The sequence below is a fragment of the Mobula birostris genome, chromosome 11 (assembly GCF_030028105.1).
Source record: "Mobula birostris isolate sMobBir1 chromosome 11, sMobBir1.hap1, whole genome shotgun sequence".
NCBI classification, from domain to species: domain Eukaryota; kingdom Metazoa; phylum Chordata; class Chondrichthyes; order Myliobatiformes; family Myliobatidae; genus Mobula; species Mobula birostris.
Genome location: NC_092380.1, coordinates 69,948,223 through 69,971,447, shown reverse-complemented (window position 1 = coordinate 69,971,447; position 23,225 = coordinate 69,948,223). Strand labels below are relative to the sequence as shown.

Here is a 23,225-nt window from a genome sequence, read left to right as displayed (position 1 = left end):
CTGTGTGCAAGCTTTAAGTAGAATCTTGATATATCATGATAATGTTGCAGAAGCTTTGGCAAGCACTAATAAGGCAATTGACAGTTGTACTGAAACCTGCTGTAAGGTTAAAATTAGAGGTGGTCAGTGACCAATCAATCTGCTCCAATACGGAGACGGAGAACATTGAATCAGGTCAGAGTTTGCTCCACAGGGCTGAAGATCTGGAGAGCAAGGAAAAGGTGGTACTAAAAGTCCAAGGAAACCTGTTCAGCACTGCAGTAAAGTATCAGTTAGATTACGTGTTAGTGCTTTACTGAATTTGACAACACATAGCTTGCCAATTTAAATGTGATTACCACCATTTGTGTTAATCTCATGGCATCGGTTCCCAAGTTTTTCTTCCTTGACCCTGCCTGATTTTGTACTTCTGCATGTTGAGGTTTCATAAAGCATTCAGTATAACTTCAGAAATTTTCTGCAATAGGGAGTTCAGAAATCTTCCAAACCTATCTTACCTGATCAATGATATTGGTATCTGCAGAAAATCGGTTCAGGATGTTCCCAAGAGGAGTGGTCTCAAAGAATCTGAAGGAACAATTGGATTAGCAAAATATGTTTACTGAGCTTTTAACGCTAGTTTACATCATTATCCTGCTGTGCTTGAAAAGTGAATTGGTTCTGTTAATAACATCTATTTTGCATGATCTCATATGATTAGTCAGGAGAGAAATTACATCAACGCTTTGTTCTAAAAATGATGTAACTACTTTTACAAACATGATTCACAAGTGCAATACCTTGAAGCTGAAACATGTCCACAATTTCTCCAGTTACTTATATGTTATAAACACAAAATAATCTGCAGATGCTGTGATCAAAGTAACACTTTCAGTACACTGGATGAACTCAGCAGGTCGGGCAGCATCAGTCAGAAACGATGAGTCGACGTTTCGGGCCGGAACCCTTCGTCAGGACTGAAGAATGAAAGATGGAGAAGGATTTGAAGAATGCTTGTAGCTTCAGTTGGTATTCAACTGAAGCTACAAGCATTCTTCAAATCCTTCCCCATCTTTCATTCTCCAGTCCTGACGAAGGGTTCCGGCCCGAAACGTCGACTCATCGTTTCTGACTGATGCTGCCCGACCTGCTGAGTTCATCCAGCGTACTGAAAGTGTTACTTATATGTTATCAAGTTTTAGTTTGTGCACCCTGATATATGAAACCCAAATTAGTGTAGATTAATTGCTTGGACTAATTTTGCTTAACTTTCATGATTACATTGCAGTTATAATTTTTAAAATTTCCACCAATTATCACCCTTAACAACATGTATTGGTGAATATTCTTTAAGAAATCTGCTAGGCCTGCATTGAAGCCAATCAACAATTTGCCTTTTGACACTATTGAGACATACTGGGACCCCAATCCATTTATTTTGATGTTTTGGCTCTTACTCTCTGGTTGGAATAAGCACTGGCAATTATGGCAATTACTGTTCAAAGCAATTTTAATTTCAGGAGTTTTACTTTAAAAGCAGAGGTGTAGTTTTAATGTAACCAACATAGTGTGAAACTGAAGCTAACAGAAAATACAGATGCTGTACAAATTAGGCTTAAGATATGATCATGTAAGTTGCTTGAGAAATGGTATACATTAAAATTGACTTTGAATTTGAGAACGATGATTGAAAAGATAGTTTGGTACCGCATTGGTGCTAGGATGACTTTGTTGAGTAAACTCTTATGCAGTTCCTTGGTCACTTTGAGGCCTGTCCATTCCACAGCGATGGAGGTAACCAAACAAAGGACAATTCCCAGGCAGCACAGAATGCTGAACACCGTTATGTAGGAAGAATGACTGAATTGGCAATCCTGGACAGCAAATACAAAATAAAACAATAAGCAGATTGCAATGCTAGAAGAATACTAAAAGGTTAATATTTCATTAAATGAGTTCCATGTTTTATGGCATTAATAATAGTCCTGCTAAAAGTATATCTATAATGAACCCTCCAAATATTCTTTAATTTAATGAGAAATTTCAAAGATTCCATTCCAGATTATACTTCTCCAGGCCTGATAACCTGCTCTACCACATCAATGGTTAACAAACGGATGGACAAGAGTATGGGAGAATTTTGGTAAGTAAAATAAAGGAAAACCCCAAAACATGACACTGGCTAAATAAAGCTGGATTTTACCAGGTGTACATGTAACCATGCATAATTTTGACAACAACAAACAGTTAATGACTGGAAAGTGTCTGCAGAATAGTTAGTTCTTTATTAAGTCTTGCCATTTTAAATTCTCACAACTAACGGTAGAGAACTTCTTATAGTTTGCAAGCAGAGACATTTGTTGTCTGCATACAGCCAATTATCTGGGAATATGGAATCAAATTAGACCACTCTTTTACCCTTGGCTGCCAAACTAGGTGTGACAAAAGCATGCTAGATATAGCAGTAGAAGGACTCAAAACTTCAGCACGAAGACCAGGTGCCTTTACCTGGACCGAAGAACAATTTCCTTTTTCTGCTTCAATCTTGACATAGATAGCATCCGAGGTCCACTTCGCTAGCCAGTAGTCAATTGCCACCATTACTGTGTGTTTGAAGAGCTGCGAGAAGATGAGCAGGGGCAGCAAAAGGCAACCTGCCGAGCTTAAATATTTGCCACAGGCATGCCATGGCATCTTTGCTCTTTGGAGCAGGACAGAGGAAAGGTTGTCCTCATCATCACCTTCTGCCATATCCTCTGCAGCAAATGTACAAAGGAAGCCAAAAGAATAATTATTTTAGCTCATTTTTACTGCCATATCTGTAATCTAATAGTGTGCAAGGTTTTTACATCTCTCTATTCTTTCACTCCCACAGCAAATGATCTATGACAAGCACACACTAACATGGTTGCTTGTCTGTGAACTTTCTTCTTTCTGTATGCTACCCTTCACAGCAGTTTGGATACATGTCAGAATATAGATCTCATGCATAATCTTTTTTTAAGATCTCAGAACATCTTTCCTTTTTTTCACTTTATTTTTTCCCTATAATTGATTTTTAAACAATTTATACATGATGTTGTCCACTATTTCTTAAGTTACTTCCATCCTACTATTCTTCACCATAAGACTGTATATTTCAGTCATGCTCAGTTCTTGTTCCCATGTCCACTCCAGTAGCACACTATCACAAATATTCCAAGTGCCTCCTACACTCCATTTGCCACCCCCACTCCAACTTAATTATTTTTCCCAGTTCTGATACTTAGTCCTCAAATGTTAACTTTCTTTCACTATTCACATATGCCATTTAACCTACTGAGTGTTAACCTACCAGCATTTCCTACTTTTATTTCAGATTTCTGGCATCTGCAGTAAGTTTAATTTTCATTGACATATTGGAAGCTATTTTTGCATTTGTCAACTTCAGCAAGCCTCCTTTGTTTTCCTTTACTGCATTTTGATTCTCATAGCACTGAAAGTGTATTTAAAGCATAGGATTCTTAGCTGAGAAATGGCAAAACATTTCCATTTTGATACTGAGCACCAGAATAAAGAAATTACAAGTGACATTGTATAGTTTCTTCCCAAAAGATTCACTAAAAACAAAATTATTGTGATCCCTGCATTTCATCCAACAGCCAAGTTTGTCATCTCTGCTTAGCACCTATTTGGAATTAATCCTGAATGCCTGGCTCTGCCTTTGTATATTCTGTAAACACTACCCAAATCATAAGATCACAGAAAAGTTATGTCACAGAAGAAAGTCATGTGACCCACCGTCTCTGTCAGTCATAAAAGGGGCAACCCAATCTAATTCTATTTTCCAGAAATACGTGCATATCTTTACAGTTCTTGGTTCATCAAGACCACATCCAAGCATCTTTGAAATATGATAAGAAATTCTGTCTCAACAATGTTCTCAGGTAATGAGTTCCTAAACCCTCCCACCCAATGGTGAAAATAAAGATTTGAGTGAATTTAAACCCAGAATGTCAAAAGTCACTTTTCATGCTATTTTTATATGTAATGTATTGGATGAATTGTTGAAATCTCAATAATTATTTGCATCACACATATAAACAAAGGTTATGGCATAAGATGGTAGGATGAAGACAATTCTATGCCGTCAGAACACTTTTACAATTTAGATTAATACCTTCATCTTCAGCTTCCTGCAGTGTTTTGAGGAGGGCCTCCCGAGAGTACATTGCTCTGCGCAAGTTCTTCCGCTCCAATGCGGTTTTATTTTCAGCTACAGTTTCCTGCAGATCAATGAAACAATTTAACCTTCTTCACACTCAAGGTGGGAATTTGAAATATTAGCCAAGGATGATATTCAAATAGGAGGAGTCTTGGACCAGAGGGCACAGCCTCAGAATGGAAGGACATCCCTTCAAAACAGAGATGACGAGGAATTTCTTAAGCCAGAGAGTGGTGAATCAGTGGAATTCATTGCCACAGACAGCTGTGGAGGCTAAGTCATTGGGTGTATTTAAAACCAAGATGAATAGGTTCTTGATTAGTAAGGGCATCAAAGGTTATGGGAAGATGGAAGGTGTATGGGGTTGAGAGGGACAATCAACCATGATGGAATGACAGAGCAGAATTGATGGGCCGCATGGCCTAATTTTTGCTCCTATGTCTCATATTCTTATGGCATTGAGGAATGGGAGTTTGGTGTTGTACAGGTGCTGGATTTGAGAACATTGTGTTGGAGGAAAAGTAGATCTAAATGCATTTGAAAAACACAATACTGTTGTTGCAAATGGCAATTTTTTTTTTTGTTTATAATACACCATGGGGTTAACTTCACACAAAGGAACTGAATGAATTCAGTGGGTCAGGCCATCACCATGGAGGGAAATGGAAAGTCAATGTTTCAAATTGAGACTGTTCATATGGAAGAGGGGAAACAGCCAGTACAAAATGGTGTGGTGTGAGAGCTGGCAAGTGATAGCTGGATCCCGTCTCAGGGGGTATCTTGGTATTAAGTGAGATTAAACTACACCCAGCCCCCAAAAAAATCCAAACTTATTCCAATTCAAATCTTTCCATCTAACAAGGAAGAACCTTTTCTAGTTCTTGATCCTGCCTGTTCATTAGTGTTTTCCAAAGTTCAAAGAGCTCAGGATCAGAATTTTGGATATCCTTGAGTGTGCCCTCTCTCTGAATAGTTCCGTCCTTCATGGCTATGATCTATAGAAATAGAAAGTACATTAAGATAAACAACATAGAAATGTTTGAATGATATACATTATTCAGCATTTAAATAATAATTAAAGTAATAGAAAATGCTATGAGCACCCTCACTTGGGAAGAAAGGCCACAAGGTCATGGACTGGTTATCCATTTATACATAAAATACTACTCTGCCAATTAAAATATTTGTTTTCAATTTTGAGAATGCCAAACTGTTTCCCAAAAGCTCATATTTAAATATATCACTGGGATCAAAATAACTTCCATGTCTGTTTTATGATCTTCTATTGAGTAATAACATTTAAGTGCTTCAGTAGTACTCGGAATTACAGAGTACACTACTCATTTCGCAAAGTATATTTCTTGCATCAGAATGCTTATTCTGCTGATTTTCATTGCAAATCTCCTTGCAAGGAACAGTGTAAGTGACTAGAATGATCTCACTCGTTATATTTGTTTATATGTTAGATACAAATACATGATGAATTCTAATTATGCACTGAACAGAATGATAATGTTCTAACTGGACACAAGGAAAGCAACTTGAAAAATTTATAAAGCAAAATCAGAGTTGTTACTGAATAAACGCTGTATCCTTTGACATATATAGTATCTCCGTGATTCTTGCAATTATAAATTTTTGTGAAGCAATAAAGAAACTGATCATCCTTTGTTCCCCAATTAAGATTTCCAGACTCCATTATTTTATACTTTTGTAAAAAGGTTGTTGGGCTCCTAATACAGTTCAGGAATGGGTACTTGAAATATCAGAATGAGACAGATGAATCCATGAAAATGCAGGAAGATGCAATTTTGTGCATTATGCCTGTATAAACTACTTATTTGAGCAATCAGAAACTTATCCCACTGTGGTCCACATCTATTCTTTTTGGTTTATATACTTATAATCTTTTTTTTCCTCATCTATAATCTCTGCTTCAAAGAAAGTGTTTTCTGATCTGCTGTAACCATGTAACTCTGCTGCTATCAACAAGTAAGATGCATATATCATTGCACATTAAAGGTCAATGTGGCACCACAACTCAGAGTACTGGTCCAATAATAATTCAAGTAGACAGGGAACTGTACATCAAATTCATATCAATGCAGCAGAAATAAAGAATGCCTCACCCAGTCTGCGTGGGGCAGGTACTGAAGTTTATGAGTGACCAGAACCACAGTCCGCTTCTCTTCTTGCAGCAGCTTCAGGATTCCATCTTGCATAAGGTGATCACTCAGATGGACATCCAGTGCTGAGAATGGATCATCCTACCAAACCAACATTTTGTTAATAGTCAATTTAATGTTTTTCTTAAATCTCATCGAATTCACTAAATGACCCTTGCAGAATGAATTTAACAATATTTTCCTAACTTTAATCAAACACACTTTTAAGTTTAATTATCTCTTGATCAGCCCACCTGTTCATAAAGCAGAAAGAAGGGCAAAACAATGGAGATGCATCCTTCTAATAGCTTTATCTGGGATTACAGACACTACCTACGTGAATATGACATAGGTTCAACTGATCTGATAAAACTCAGTTCAAAATTTTGTTGCAAGTTGAAATTTAATGTGTACTTGTATACTCTTGAGCTGGAAAATTATGCCTATGAAAATGAAGTAAATATATAATTTTCCATAATTATAGCAACAGTGGTAACTGTTCATCATGAATAGAATAGAAATGAAGAAGGCTACTCATAAAATGACACATTTTCACCTTCTGGCTGTTTCAATTCCTCATAAATTTTTCCAGTTTCTTATGCTTCAATTATTCTATATGGGGGAAGAACTGTTTTTCTGAGTAGATCGGAACTTGTATTTGCTTGGTTGAACTTGCGCACGTGTGTGTATGATCTTGGGTTAAATTCAGGTGCTAACAGATGATCTTTTTCTACTTGTCTTTCATTTGCTCATCTAGGTGCATCTCTAGGCTCAAACTTTCTCTCTTTGAGTCCCCCATGAGACTGGGCTCCTCACATTTTTTGCCAGTGAACAGTGTAGTTAGATTCTGCAGACAGAAGTCCTTGTAATGAACAGGCAGCACTCAACTGACAGTGCTGCTAATTGTAATGATTGCAATAACAAGGAAAAAGAGAGTTTTTTTTTTTGCAGAGAGGGCCATAATTACAATACACTTAGGAAGATCATTTAAAATAAACACCCCATAAAATTAATTTAGCCATATGTAACCAGACTACCCTGGTGGTCCTGCTTTTCACCTTACTGCTTAATTCCCTGTATCATCTCTTCCGGACCTCCTCCCTTTTCCCATGTATGTTGCTAATACCAACATGTACCACAACTTCTGGCTATTCACCCTCCCCTTTTAGAATGCTGTGGAACCAATTCAAGACATCCCTAACCCTTGCAAGGAGGCAACATACCATTTAGGTATCCCTTTCACGTCCACAGCACTTGCTTTCTGGCCCTCTCTTTATGGCATCCTCTCTCGCTACTAAACTCATCTTCTTCCCCCCCCTTCTGAGTCACAGAGTCAGGCTCAGTGGCAGAGACCTGGTTGCAGCAGCTTTCCCCGATAGGTCCCCTCCTCCCCAACAGTATCCAAAGCTGTACATCTATGTAACCAGGTGACCATCGAATATTATTTTTTACTGTTAAAGGTGCACTTATGTATTCACCTTGCTAATGCATTTAAGCATCTAAAACAGATAAAGGTATTAATGACCCGAAAAAGTATTTGTTGTCTTGAGTATTTTTCCAAGGCTACAAAACTTATTTATTATTATCCTGTAATACTAAGAGCTCTTCTCTTACTAAGCAACCTCATGTGCAGCACCTTGTCAAATGCCTTCTGAAAATACAAATAAACAATATCCATTGATTCTCCTTTGTCTGTTCTGTTTGTTATTTCCTCAAATAATTCCAACAGATATGTCAGGCAAGATTACCTCTTTAGAAAACCATACTGACTTTGGCCTATATTATCACATGACTCCAAGTACCCTGAAACCTCATCCTTAGTATTAGACTCCAACATCTTTCCACTGAAGTCAGGCTAACTGGCCAGTAATTTCGTTTCTTCTGCCTTCCTCCCTTTGAAGAGTGGAGTGACATCTGCAATTTTTCATGGCTCAGGAACTAATCCAGAATCCTGGGGTGTAGTCAGGACTTAAGATGATAGTTTACAGGTGGGATCTGCATGTGTTGATGTATTAAAAGTGAAGAACTAGCACTCCTGTTGGCGGTGGGTGGGAGGTTTAGAAAAATAATTTCAGTAGATGATAGCCCACAGGAGAACACTGATGGGTGTGTACAGCAAAACTCCACATGAATTGGGAGGAGTCCAAATACAAGGAATCCAGGCCAAACCTGACACAAGGAAACCTATAGGACTTGAAGCCTGTCTTTATAGTATGAAATGGATGGCTAACTCTACTCGGACATAATAGTTTGTTGGCCAATCATATATTACAGCAAAAGCAGCAGCCTAAAAGTAAAGCATATCCCTGAGGTGTGGTTATAGGGACGTATAGAGAGTGCAGTGAGCCATTCAGGTTCTGAGCTGTTTGGATTTGAATTCCAAGGTATCCTGTGGTCTTAGCCCCTAAAAACCAGAAGCCTTTCTCCAGCCCTCCCACACTCATTGCAGCCAAGGCAAGGGGTAAGGGAATGCTTAAGTGCAAGACGTATATTGGAATACAATGAGGCGGCATGATGCATGTCTAAAAATTTATTAATTTAGCATAACATTGAGGAGTAGAGCCTTCCCACCCTTTGAGCCACGCTGCCCCACCAACCCCTCAGCTCCGATTAACCCGAACCTAATCATGGACAATTTACAATTTTTGACCATGGGAGGAAGACGCACACATTCCATGGGGAGGATGTACAGACACTCCTCACAGAATGGCACTACAATTCAACTTCAATCCCCAGAATGCCCGAGCTGTAATAGTGTCATGCAAACCATTATGTTTGTTTTCCTCTCTGGTTATTTTTGGATTGTGACCTACAGTAAATTTTAAAGCTTAGTCACATAGTGGCATCTTTGGCATAGCATTTAGTGGTATCAGATTCAGACAGTTTCTTCATCAATAATCCTACAGAATAGGGGTTGCCTGGGACACCTCCTCCATTTCACTTCTGATCCACCACCATCCCCTCTTCATTCACCTCCTCATTCTAGAGTTCCTCAGTTGATTGTGCTTGGAAGTTCTACAGAATGTAATAAGATACCGTTATCTTTGAGAATGACTGTATATTGTTCTGTCCCAAAAAGTCAATCAAGTTCAATAGTACTTTTTACTAAGTCAAAACTTATTCCCACCTGAAGCATTTTTTTAACCATTGGTTAAACTTTAATTAAATCTTCTTAAGAAATTTACATACTTAGAGTTGCAAAAAAAAAAGAAATTCATTGTTCAAGAGTTGCATTTTAAATAGAACTATCAAATAAATACACCCACCAGAAATACCACATTAGCCTGCTGGTACAGAGATCTTGCTACACTGATACGTTGACGCTGTCCACCACTTAGATTAATTCCCTGTGGAAGTTTGGGGACATTAAAAGCAATACTCAATTCAAGCATTTATTTACAGCAAATAAATATCGCAATGACATCCATTAAACTTAATTAAAATGAAGTGAAGCTCAGATTTTTAATACTGATAATCAAGAAAATGCTCATTAACCTGATGCTGCACAGAACATTGGAACTTAATAAAGTAAATGCCATCTCTTGTCTTCCTACTTAGACACAGCTGTTGGAGCTTTAGTAACAGATAAGGTGAGGCATTGAAACTTTGGTGGAAGTCAATGTGATTGTGGGAAAATGTGGTCACAAGCTGCCATCTCGTGCTTAACAAGATAAAATCCTATGATGTTACAGGAGATATACCGGCATGGATTGAGGAATGGCTGACAGGGAGGAGGTAGTGAGTGGGAATAAAAGGGGCCTTTTCTGGTTGGCAGCTGGTGACTAGTGGTGTTCCTCAGAGGTTAGAATTGGGACCACCACTTTTCACGTTGTTTGTCAATGATTTGGATAATATAATTGATGGTTTTGTGCAAAGTTTGCGGATGATACAAAGGTAGGAGGAAGGGTACGTAGTGCTGAAGAAGCAATTGCAGCAGGGCTTAGACAAATTGGAAGAATGCGCAAAAAAGTGGCAGATGGAATACAGTGTGGGGAAATGTATGATAATACATTTTGGTAAATGGAATAGTGCAGACTATTATCTAAATATGGAGAAAGTTTAAACATCAGTGGAGCAAAGGGACTTAGGAGACCTCATGCCAGAAGGTTAATTCACAGGTTGAGTCTGTGGTAAAGAAGGCAAATGCAATGTTGGCATTTATTTCAAGGGGAATAGGATATAAAAGCAAAGAGATAACGCAGAAGCTTTATAAGACATTAGTCAGGACACACTTGGAGTATTTCCAAAGGTTTTCAGCCCCTATTGTCATAGGAGACAGTCCAGAGGGGGTTCACAAGGATGATTCCAGGAATGAAGGGGTTAACATATGAGGAGTGTTTGGCAGCTTTGGGCCTATACTCACTAGAATTTAAAGAAAGCTGGGGGTCTTCATTGAAATCTACTGCATGTTGAAAGCACTAGAAAAGGTGGATGTGGAGAGGATGTTTCCTCTGGTGGGGGTATCCAAAACTAGAGGGCACATCCTCAAAAGTTAGGGGAGACCTTTTAGAATGGAAGGTTGATAAATTCCTGATAGGTCGGGGCATCAAAGGATATGGTGAGAGGGTAGGTGTATAGGGTTGAATGGGATCAGGGATCAGACATAATGAAATGGTAGAGTGGATTTGATGGGCAGAATGGCTGTTGTGTCTTATGGTCTTATCAAATAAAACACCAGATTTGTAACAAATCTTGTTCAGTTTCAGATATTTCCCATGAAGAAACAGGAAGCTGGTTGTATTGGAATATAATTTGTGGTGGATTATAGCTCAGCGTAAGATGAATGCTGCTCCAAGACAATAGAGACTAATGAAAATTACCTTCTCAAATATCATTACAAGGGCTAATTATAGAAAAACGTAACTGAAACATGGGGACAGGTCCCAATGAATGAACAGTGTAACAGGAGTGGCTTCCTATTAAATGTTGCAATATGTCCCATATAGTCCATCCTGTCAAATCAGAGGATGTTATTCTCTATAGCATTCAAATCAATGATGCAAACAAAATCAAACACTATAATAGTTTTATGGAACCCCTATGGAAATCATCAACTGTCAAATCGCTCTTGGTAATGCTGGTAGTTACTTCCTTAATATCTTTGGAAGGGATCACATTAATCAACACTTAAAAAATACAAACAGGAGAAAATTGGCAGATACTGGAAATCCAAGCAGCACACACAAACTGCTGAAGGAACTCAACAGGCCAGGCAGCATCTACAGAAAAGAGCAAACAGTCAACCTTTTGGGCCGGGACCCTTCTTCAGGAATGGAAAGGAAGGGGAGAAGTCAGTGTAAGAAGGTGGAGGTGGGGGAGGAAGAACTGTAAGACTACAAGGTGATAGGTGAAACCAGGAGAGGCGGAGGGGTGAAATAAAGAGCTGGGAAGTTGATTGGTGAAAGAGATAAAGGGCTAGAGAAGGAGGAATCTGATAGGAGAGGGTAGAAGAACATGGAAGAAAGGGAAGGGGAGGAGCATCAGAGGGAGGTGATGGGCAAGCATGCAGATAAGGTGAGAGAGGGAACAGGAATACGGAATGGTGATAGGGAAGTGGGGGCAATTACCGGAAGTTCGAGAAATCGATGTTTATGCCATCAGTTTGGAGGCTACCCAGATGGAATGTAAGATGTTGCTCCTCCAACCCGAGTGTGGCCTCATCGCGGCAGAAGAGGAGGCCATGGATTAACACATCGGAATGGGAATGGGAAGTAGAATTGAAATGGATGGCTACAGAGGGATCCCGCTTTTTCTGGTGAATGAAATGTAGATGCTCAGTGAAGCAATCTCCCAATCTACATCAGGTCTCACCGATATACAGGAGGCCACACTGGGAGCACCGGATACAGTAGATGACCCCAAATGATTCACAGGTGAAGTGTCACCTCACCTGGAAGGACTGTTTGGGGCCCAGAATGGTAGTGTTGTAGGATGTGTAGGGGCAGGTGTTGCACTTGCTCCACGTGCAAGGATAAGACCCAGGAGGGAGATCAGTGGGATCAGTGGGGAGGGATGAGTGGACAAGGGAGTTGCATAGGGTGCGATCCCTGCGGAAAATGGGGGGGGGTGGGAGGGAAAGATGTGGTGGGATTCCATTGGAGATGACGGAAGTTACCTTCTCTCGGTTCCTCTGTCTCTGCCGCATCTGCTTTCAGGATGAGGATTTTCTTTCCAGAACTAATGAGATGTCCTCCTCCTTCTAAGAGAGGGGCTTCTCTTCCTCTATCATCAATGCTGCCCTCTTCTGTATATCTACCATATCATGCATGTCTACCCTGACTCCATCCTCCTGCAGCCATACCAGTGATAGGGTTCCTCTTGTCCTCACCCAGCACCCCAGTAGCCTCTGTGTCCAGCACATAATTCTCCGTAACTTCCGCCATCTCCAACAGAATTCCAACACCAAGCACATCTTCCTCTCCCCCTCCCCCACTGTCTGCTTTCTGCAGTGATCACTCCACGCTCAACCCTTTGCCTACTCATCCCTCTGCACTGATCTCCCTTCAGGTGGAAGTGGAACACGTGTCACACCTGCCCCTACACCCCCTCACTCACTACTATTCAGGGCCCCAAACAGTCTGTTGGGGTCATCTACTGTATCCGATGCTCCGGGTACGGCTTCCTGTACATCAGTGAGGCCCAACATAGACTGGGAGACCAGTTCGCTGAGCACCTATGTTCTGTCCACCAGTAAAAGTGAACCCCGCTTTGGCCATCCACTTCAATTCCACTTCCAATTCCTTTTCCAACATGTCGATACATGGCCTCCTCTACGGCCACAATGGTGGAGGAACACCTTATATTCCAGTTGGGTAGCCTCTAACCTGATGACATAAACAGTGATTACTGGATCTTCCAGTAACTGGGCACCCCACCCTCACCATTCCCCATTCCTGTTTCCTTCTCTCACCTTATCTCCTTCAGCTCCCTCTGGTGCTCCTCCCCCTTCCCTTCCTTCCATTGTCTTCTATCCTCTCTTATCAGATTCCCCCTCCTCCCTCCCATGATCTCTTTCACCAATCAACTTCCCAGCTCTTTATTTCACCCCCTTCCCCTCTCCCAGTTTCACCTATCACCTACCATCTTGTACAACTTCCTCCCCTTACCCCCACCTTCTCATCACCTTTTCCCAGTCTTGATGTTGGGTGTTGGCTCGAAAGACTGACTGTTTCCACTTTTCCATAGCTGCTGCCTGGGCTGCTGAGTTCCTCCAACATTTTGTGTGTGTTGCTTAATAAATACAACACTGTTTTATGGAACCCTGACTGAAATCATCAACTGTCAAATTGCTGCTATTAACGCTGGCAATTGCTTCCTTAACAACTTTAGAAGTGATCACATTAATTAACACTTGAAATACCAGCAAACACAGCTACTTCAGTTGAAACCACATTGCATATCACAATGTTTACAAAATGACTTTTAATGCATTTAACTCAGGCTATCATAATAAACAAATATAAAAGCAGCGAATTAAAAAAATCAAAGTACAGTACAAGGGAGGTCAAAGTCTTGGAATTTCTATTTGTCTATTTGAAAATGTAATTCCATTGCAACTGTGTATTGCATTAAAATGGGCCATTTAAAATTTAATTCACTCGTAACATTAAAATTGCACCTTAGAGCTGACTAGATAATGGGCAGAGCAAGAAAGTACGAATTTCATACTGAATTTTTGTTTTGCTCAGGCCAAGGGAGATATAAGTGCAAAATTTAGTGCAAGAACAAAGTGGAAGTTGCAATTCACTTGTTAAGTGACTTGTTTACTTTAAGATGATGCAATCATTAGGATGCAGCCATTAGGGTGAGTGACCTAGTCAACCACTAGAAGTTGTGCCTCATTTGATCATCAAAAGTTTGACCTGCAGGCTAATTAGCGGTTTAACGAATAGAGTGAAGCTACTGTAATGTCAATTGTTATATTAAAATTATAATAATATTTCAACACAAATGTACGTCACCACAGAATAAATAATTCTGCTTTCTCTTATTTATTAAATCCCCAAGTTGGAGCCTTGTGTAACTGATGGTAGTTTTATCCTGGTCTGATTTGATATGAGTAATCAGGTCATGTGTCACAAAAAAATAAATAAGTAGAAAATAAAACCTACAAAAATACCCTAATTTACTGTTGTTGGTATTTATAGTTATGCATTTGTCTTGGGATGAGTGTAAATGTTACAGCATTCTCCCTCTCTTTCAACATGAATGTTAAGGCTTTAGTATTTATCATGTTTGCTTTGTTAATTATCAGGCACGGAAAGAAGAACAAAACACGTTCTGACAAAAAAAGTCCAGTTAGGTTCCTATTCAACCACATGTATTACTAATAAACTCAAAAACTACTGTGCTGCACCAAAGGCTTTTGGGACTGCCTGGTGAAGGAAGCAATTGAAATAAAACTAGAGGACAAGAATTTTAACAAGATGAAAGTCTCGCTCTAAGTATGAACTGGAATTCAATTGTAAACAAGGTGGGACAGTGAAAACCTGATTGGGTGAGGACTAACCACTCAGGAGGGATGGATGGTGGGGTATAAATACCACTGGACGAGACATGCCCAGGCATCATCCCTGATAAAGATCGCAGAATTTGTCATTGAAACTTTGGTTAAAATCAATATCTGTACCTGGCTGGAAGCCCGAGAAGAGGTGATTCGGCGTATACGCCGGGAAAGCACTAGGTCCTTTTCACACATATTACAGTTGTATGCAACACAAAATTACATAATTAAAAAGTCAAAGATTAACCTTCTGGGTTACTGACCCTCTCACCAATTTGTGTCTGATCTCCCTGAGGAAGGATGTCAATATCTGGCTGAAGTGAACATGCATCAATTACTGCTCTATATCTGTAGAGAGAGTAGCACAAAGTCGATTGAAATCACTTTATTACATCCGGTAAAATGACTCACGGGAAAGCAGACATTATGGAGCTGGAGATATTGTCTTGGTTTTACTGATGCCAAAATAACAAAGTAACTAGTAACCCATAGATAAACATTTTCTATAATGCTGCAATTTACCAAAATAAAAGGAGACAAATGGCTGAGATAATATCATTATAAGGAAGTAATCATTTCCCACAATATTGTTGGGCTAAACAGAATACAAATTATGTCAAACTATGATACAAACAAACTATTTTATAATTTAGTCATTCTACATTTTTGAAGCAGTTTAATCTCCAAAGTTAACTCTGACATAACCAGTCTGAAGTAATTCAATTGGGATCTTACACAATTTAAATGCTACACTAGCTACAATACAAAAATACAATAAATTTCAAAAGCCCTGTGGTAACATCTTAAACTTAGTGTTTAGCTTTTCTTAAATGTCAGGAGAAAGTTTTCACAATAACATTTATTTAACATTTCACTTGGCCAAAGAGTAGGATGTAAGTGACTGTATGTGGTGCTCTGAAGAATGCCAGCAATACCCTTGAAATTACGAAGTAGATGAAATTCAGAGATAATTTTTTTCTCTTCTTGTAATCTGCCTCACGCAAGGGGATAGACCGAAACAACTGACTGAAAAACTGGAACTGCCATCCTGCAGCCAATTAGAGCTCAGTTGCTGAATCAGTACAAGAAACATCTGAGGGATATTACTCTCTGGACCATTACCCAATTATTGTACGTAGCTTTAATTCAACTTGGACATTTGTCACCAGTGAGGAGTTAATATGCAATAAAGCTTTATGTCTCTCGTGTTCAGTAGCCATACAAGTATTGAATTATTTCAATTCTTCGTGTTACGGTTGTCTTCTGTTATCTCAGATTACTCCTCCTTAACTCTCATGTGTCTACCTTGAGAAAAACAGCACTGTCAAACCACTTAAGACCCTACTTATGAGCACAAAGAGAAAACAACAGCTGTCATGGACTGTTACATGTTGCCACCTTGGTGAGATAATTAGTTACAGAACCATTAAAATGATGCAGATATTGATGGACATATGCTTCTATTTGATATGACTGTGCAAACTCCATAAAGATGTTACTTCTGTACCATTTGTGAAGCATAATGTGCCTTTATGACCCAATCTGTCCACAGAGCATTAAAATTTTTAATAGCATTGGCTCATTACTGTCTCACTTGGGAGGAAGTATGTACAAATTAATGGTTAAATTGTGAAATCTGCTTGATAAAAATGGGTATAAAACAAGTTTTTGAAAATCCCAGCAATCTCCACATCACTAATGCCAGTTCTGAATTGAGTCCAACTGTTTCTGCTCCTGAACACAAAGTCTATTACCTTTCCTTGTTGAAAGGACTTCCAAATGTGATATTCTCCTCCACTGTTGTGTTTAACAACCATGGCTTCTGTGCAGCATAGGCCACAGATCCTCTTCTCCTACAATATAACAACTTATAAGAAATGTATGCATGGTCTGCTTAGATAAACTATGTATTTTGATAATAAACAATATTATCTATTTAAAAGATACATTTTGCGCAAAGACCTGTCTCCCTAGTGTCCTGTTTGATAACATCACAATTCAGTACATGGACATCTACAGAGAAATTGTATATTTTTATACATGGATTCCAAGCTTCCAGGTCTTGGAAAGACTTTTGCTATTATTCATGTCTTGTATCTCTGTGCAAAGAACTGTTAACAATTACAAGGATTATGACAGTTCAACAGGATCAGATAAAACATTAACTACAGTATGTGCTATGTAAATCTATTTATCCAAAAGCATTTTCAATACTGATTCAAATATTAAACTCTTGTAATTATGGTAGTTGTTTAATTCCAAATACTTTATAGAAATGTGAAAATTATTTACCTAAAGAAATTTGCTGATAACTTTAATGAGGCTGTAAGATTTTACAACTGTCAAATTTGAATTAAATATTCTTAGTGATCCATAAATACTTTTATTAAGTACTTCTACTATTACTATTAAGAAATTTGATCAACTGTAATCATCTAGTCAGATGCTGCCTTTTTCAAAATGGACATGCAGTGCTAATTCTAATCTAGTTCCTCTGTACTTTTAGACGTGGACACTAAGAAAATCGCATCGGAAAATAAAGTCTCCAGGAAGTAAAAATGTATGAAAGAGCAAAGATAACATATGTTTGTTAAGCATATTGTTTCAAAAGACGTTGCACTAGTTAAGAGAAGAAAACCATAATGAAGAAGTCTTCGTGTCTCTCTTCACTACATCAATAATACAATTCACTGTTATATTTTAGTATAAAACTATACACAACAATGTAACACAGTTCATAAATAACTTAAAATGAAAGATATTATATGGTTATCACAAGGAATGCAAAAGAATGAGTGAAGTTATGCCTTGTAAGTATTGATGGCAGACTTGTGATTAGAGGACAGAAAGAGAGCACCAGAAAACAGCATGGGCAACCCCAGCCTTCAGCCAGACTGCCAACTCTGGTTGAACTTTCCTGAGATTAAAATATACATATTCTTACTTCCAACGACCCTGCCCACAGAATGGCCATGTCAGATGACCACTCAGAGTTTTGCCATCTGATGTGTTCAATCTGGCAACACACTGCCTTTGCATGCCAATTAGAAAACCAACAGGTTCTTAATTACCTGCTGGATAACAGTACCTTTTCATCCTATTGCCAATAATTTTTAAAGAAATATATGTCTGCAGGTCAGTTCTGAGTTGGCAACAATAAACCCAGCAAGCCACTCTTCAAAGTCTGCTAATATTGGTAACTGTGAAAGAACACTAGGAATTAGGGCAAAGTAGTAGATTTCCAGGGGTGGGGAAAGAATGATTTGGTGTACCTCACTTCAACATCAACAGCTGTGTCCACCTCGGTACTGCTGCGATATTTTAAAGAGAAAGAGGACAAGGCATTATGTCTGTTTAGTACAGTGTAGCATCCATTAATTCAGGTCATTCTCAGAAACCTGGAGACACAATTGAAAAGTGCAGAGAATACACAGCAGGTCATTCAAAATCTGCATCTTTCAATAGAACGAGAACAAATTCCATGTAAACATGCATTTTTATGTATTTTTCTGATCCTTTTACAGATTGTCAGTCATACTCATTAGCTGAATGGTATCATCACCTCTTGTTCTCTGTACTGCTTTGGAAAAAAAGATGGAAGATCCCAATCTAAACATTAATAAATGCTTCTAATTCAGATGGGACTCCGCGGTAGCACAGCGGTTAGTATGATATTATTACAGATTGGGGTATGGGATTTCAGAGTTCAATTCCGGCATCCTTTGTAAGCAAGCTTGTACATTCCTTCCCGTGTGCGAGTGAGTTTCCTCCAGGTGCACCAATTTCCTCCCACAGTCCAAAGGCGCACTGGTTAGTAGATTAATACTACTGTCATTGTAAATTGCCCTGCGATTAGGCTAGGGTTAAATTGGTGGGTTGCTGGGAGATGTGCCTCCAAAGGCCTGTTCCACGCTGTCTCTCTACACAAAATACATAAATAAATATCTCCATGGCTTTTGTTCTTGATTTCCATCATTTCAGTTTGTTCTACTGTCCTTCAAATTTACAGTGCAAGCTGCGGCTTTGTGAAATTGTAAAGAATATTCAAAAGTATTTTCAAACACGAGAAAGTCTGCAGATGCTGGAAATCCAGAGCAACACACACACAACACTGGAGGAACTCAGTAGGTCAGGCAGTATCTATGGAAAAGAGTAAGCAGTCGTCGTTTCAGGCCGAGACCCTCCTTCAGTATTATCAAAAGCTCTCAGCCCGAAACAGCAACTGTATCAACTTTTCCACAAATGCTGCCTGGCCTGCTAAGTTCCTCCAGCATTTTCATAGTCATACCCATAGTCATAGTCATACTTTATTGATCCCGGGGGAAATTGGTTTTCGTTACAGTTGCACCATAAATAATAAATAATAATAAAACCATAAATATTTAAATAGTAATATGTAAATTATGCCAGGAAATAAGTCCAGGACGAGCCTATTGGCTCAGGGTGTCTGACCCTCCAAGGGAGGAGTTGTAAAGTTTGATGGCCACAGGCAGGAATGACTTCCTATGATGCTCTGTGTTGCATCTCGGTATAATGAGTCTCTGGCTGAAAGTACTTTATCAAGATATGTTACCATCAGAAGTTTTTAACATTCTGCTTATGAAATTTTCAAAGGATGTGTGCTAAATTACAGTTTTCATTAGGATTTTCCAACATTGGTCAATAGTTGGTATTTCCTTCCAGTGAAGCTGGAGGCAGATGACTATGATATCAGAAGGGCAAACTAAATTAGCTTGGGTTAATTGAGCATTGTAAGAAAACTGCATGGAAAGTATATTGAAACTAAGATTAAAGTATTTGAAGTCTTACAAACAAAAATATTTTATTATTGAATTAATTCATTTCATTCAACTCCTACTGCTCACGTTTATAAAAGTCATCAAACCAAAGTTCACCCTTTGAAATAATTAACTTAGCATTATATAATGATTGGTAAGTTATTACAGAGTCACATTTTATTGTATAGTGATACATCTTACAAAAGAGAATGTGGTCAGTAGCTTGCAAAGTGAAATTCCACTATTTTTAATTGCTGTTTTTCATGGCTGTAGTTGTCTTGCTACCCCTGAAACAGACAGTGAAGGATCCAGCTTCACACAGATGAGAGACTTTACAATGGTTTTGTAAACATGCCCTCAAGACAAGTCAGAATGTTAAAGATAGTAACAATGAAGAGATAGGGAAGGATGACTCAGATTAATCTAATAGGTATACAAGTGAGAAAAAATATAGAAACACAAAGTCAATAGACTCCTCAAATCTGGAGCAATTAGATATGAATAGCAAATGCTAATGTTGCCAGTCACGTCTTATGAATGAATAACTTAAAAATAGATGAGGAGATTTGTTTTGTTAATTCTTGACTTGTAACAGAACAATGCAAAGCTGAGGAAATTAGACCATAATATCATAAGGTACAGGAGCAGAATTGACCACTTGGCCCATTGAGTATGCTCTGTCATTCCACTATGACTAATTTTTTTTATCCCTCTCAAACCCATTCTCCTGGCTTTGCCCTGTATCCTTTGATGTCCTGACTAACCAAGAACCTATCAACATCTGCTTTAAGTATACTCAATTATTTGGCCTCCACAACCCTCCTCTTGACACCTCTCCAATGCCAGCACATTTTTTCTTAGATAAGAAGACCAAGGGTAGTCTGACCAATGCCTTACAAAGCCTCAGCATTAAATCCATGCTCCTACATTTCAGTCCTCCCGAAATGAATATAAAATTGCATTTGTCAACCTTACCATTGACTAAACCTGCAAACAACCATAAGGGAGGCCTACACAGGGACTCCTAAGTCCCTTTGGACTTTGATAATTGCTTTTTCTCCCCATTTAGAAAATAGTCTATAACCTTCTACCAAAGTGGATGACCAAACACTTTCCTACACTATCTTCCATCTGCCATTTCTTTGCCCATTCTCCCAATTTTTCCATGCCCTTCTGGAGACTCCGTAATTCCTCAACACTACCTGCCCTTCCATTTGTATTGCCTGCAAACTTGGCCACAAAGCCATCAATTCCATCATCCAAATCGTTGACGTATAATGTGCAGAGAAGCAGTCCCAACACTGACACCTGTGGAACACTGCTGGCCAATCAGTATAGGTTAGCTAAAGGCTGACAACTGGTGTTTCTGGCATATTGTTAGTGTCTTCCACAGTGATCAAGGCAAAATACTTATTAAGTATGTTGCCATTTCTTTGCTCCCTATTACTACATCTCCAGCATCATTTCCAGCAGTCCAATATTTATTCTTGCCTCTCTTTTATTCTTTATATATCTGAGAAATTTTTTGGTATCCTCTTTTATATTATTGGCTAGCTTACCTTCATATTTCATCTTTTCTTTTCTTATATTTTTTAAGTTGTCTTCTGTTGGTTTTTAAAAGCTTCTCAATCCTCTAACTTCCCATTATTTTTTGCTACACTATATGCCCTCCTTTTGACTACCTGCCTGTCCTTTCAATACAATATCCTCAAATGTTAAGCTCCCAACAATGATCTTCTTTCAGACATGTCCCAGTGATGATCTACAACATCATACCTACCAATTTCTAACTGCGCTACAAGGTAATTTATCTCATTCGATATACGTGTGCAATCAAATATAACACCTTCAGTCCTGTATTCATCACTCTTTTTGATTTTGTCCCCATGTTACACTCACCTCATTTCACTGACTGCAATTTTGCCCAATTATCATCCTCCTCTTCCTCACAGTCTCACTGCACATTGCATGTTCTTGTATACCAAGTCCTATCATTCTCGTTTGCATCCCCCACCAACTTAATTTAAATCCTCCTCAACAGCATTAGCAAACCTGCCTGCAAGGATATTGGGCCCCACAGTTCAGGTGTAACCTGTCCTTTTTGTACAGGTCATACCTTCCTGAGAAGAGATCCCAATGATCAATAAATCTGAAACCCTGCCTCCTGCATTACTTCCTCAGCCATTCATTCATCTGTACTATCATCATATTCCTGCTCCGACTAGCACGTGGTAGTGGGAGTAATCCAGAGGTTCTGCTCTTCAGCTGCTTCCCTGACTCTCTGTATGCATTGTACAAAACTTCTTCCACCTTTCTATTTATGTTATTGGTGCCAATGTGCACCTCGAACTCTGGCTGCTCTCCTTCCCTTTTGAGAATCTTCTACAACCACTCTGAGACATCCCGGGGTGGTCAACCTTTTACATTCCATGCGTCAATTTTTTCATGCACAAGTTCAGATGCGATTTTTTCAGGCACGAGTTCTATATTAACATATTTTTACAAGAATTGAATGGGGGTACAAGAGTTATATGGCGCATCTGAACTCGTGAGTGAAAAAACTGACGCATGGAATGTAAAAGGTTGGCCACCCCTCTCTAGACCCTAGCACCTGGGAGGCAACACAATGTCCTGGCTTCCCTTACAGCAACAGTATTGCTGTTTCTCCCTCCAACTATTAAGACTCTAAGTTTTGTTTGTTAAGTAAGGTGACCAGTACTGGAAACCATACCTGCCTTCTTCTGTCGATTCAGCATCAGAACTTCTGGAAAATGAATTAGAAGAAAATAAGAACAGTTGATAAAGTAAAGAGGCAATTGACCCTTGGGTCACCAAGTTCATGCTACCCGTTTTGTCCGTCCATATCTATCACTTTTATATTGCATTTGGTTGTATGTTTTTTTTTGAAACAGAAGGAGGCTGTACCAGCTCTTACAGCATATCTATCACTTATCTGAATGCAACCTTACCACTATCACATCACTTTCAAATCTTCCCACACCTTCCCACCCATCAGCTAAAGGCAAGACCCTTAACAGTGTTGATGAGCAGAGGGATCTTGGGGTCCAAGTACATAGCGTGCTGCAAGTGACTACGCAGATTGATAGGGTGGTTAAGAAGGCATATGGCATGGTTGCCTTCATGAATTGAAGCAAGTTCAAGAGTCAGGAAGTTATGTTACAACTTTATAAAACTCTACGAAATATGCCAGATACAGCCCAACTATAGCCTAAGTTCTGATCGCACAATATAGGAAGGATGTCGAGGCTTTGGAGAGGGTGATGAACAGGTTTGTCAGGATGCTGCCTGGATTAGAGAGCAACGTGCTATAAAGGGAGGTTGGAAAAGCTTGGGTTATTGTCTCTGGAGTGGTTGAGGCGAAGTGGAGATCTGATAGAGCTTTATAGGATTATGAGAGGCTTAGAGAGGACGGACAATATTTTTCCCAGGTTGAAATGTCTACTGCAAAATGGCATACATTTAAGTTAAGAGGGGCAAGGATTTTACGCAGAGAGTGGTGGATGTCTGGAATGCACTGCGTGGAGTGGTGGTACAGGCAGATACATGAGACATTTAGATAGGCACAAGGGGGAATG

At 39.1% G+C, this 23,225-nt stretch overlaps 1 protein-coding gene across 7 annotated transcripts in view; it reads right to left on the bottom strand.

The window, feature by feature from the left end:
- The window catches only part of abcc8 (ATP-binding cassette, sub-family C (CFTR/MRP), member 8), a 178,115-nt gene that overhangs the window by 33,178 nt on the left and 121,712 nt on the right, over positions 1 to 23,225 (bottom strand). For 6 of the 7 annotated variants that reach the window (XM_072272452.1, XM_072272458.1, XM_072272459.1 and 3 more), the window contains 11 exons: positions 22,361 to 22,393; positions 18,124 to 18,162; positions 16,606 to 16,704; positions 15,115 to 15,199; positions 9,615 to 9,695; positions 6,313 to 6,450; positions 5,053 to 5,178; positions 4,139 to 4,244; positions 2,488 to 2,735; positions 1,687 to 1,853; positions 498 to 567 (listed from right to left, as the gene is read on the bottom strand). In XM_072272452.1, coding sequence (XP_072128553.1) covers positions 498 to 567; positions 1,687 to 1,853; positions 2,488 to 2,735; positions 4,139 to 4,244; positions 5,053 to 5,178; positions 6,313 to 6,450; positions 9,615 to 9,695; positions 15,115 to 15,199; positions 16,606 to 16,704; positions 18,124 to 18,162; positions 22,361 to 22,393 — 1,192 coding nt within the window. The remainder of the gene's footprint in view (positions 1 to 497; positions 568 to 1,686; positions 1,854 to 2,487; positions 2,736 to 4,138; positions 4,245 to 5,052; positions 5,179 to 6,312; positions 6,451 to 9,614; positions 9,696 to 15,114; positions 15,200 to 16,605; positions 16,705 to 18,123; positions 18,163 to 22,360; positions 22,394 to 23,225) is intronic. The other variant, XM_072272457.1, reaches the window with a different exon arrangement.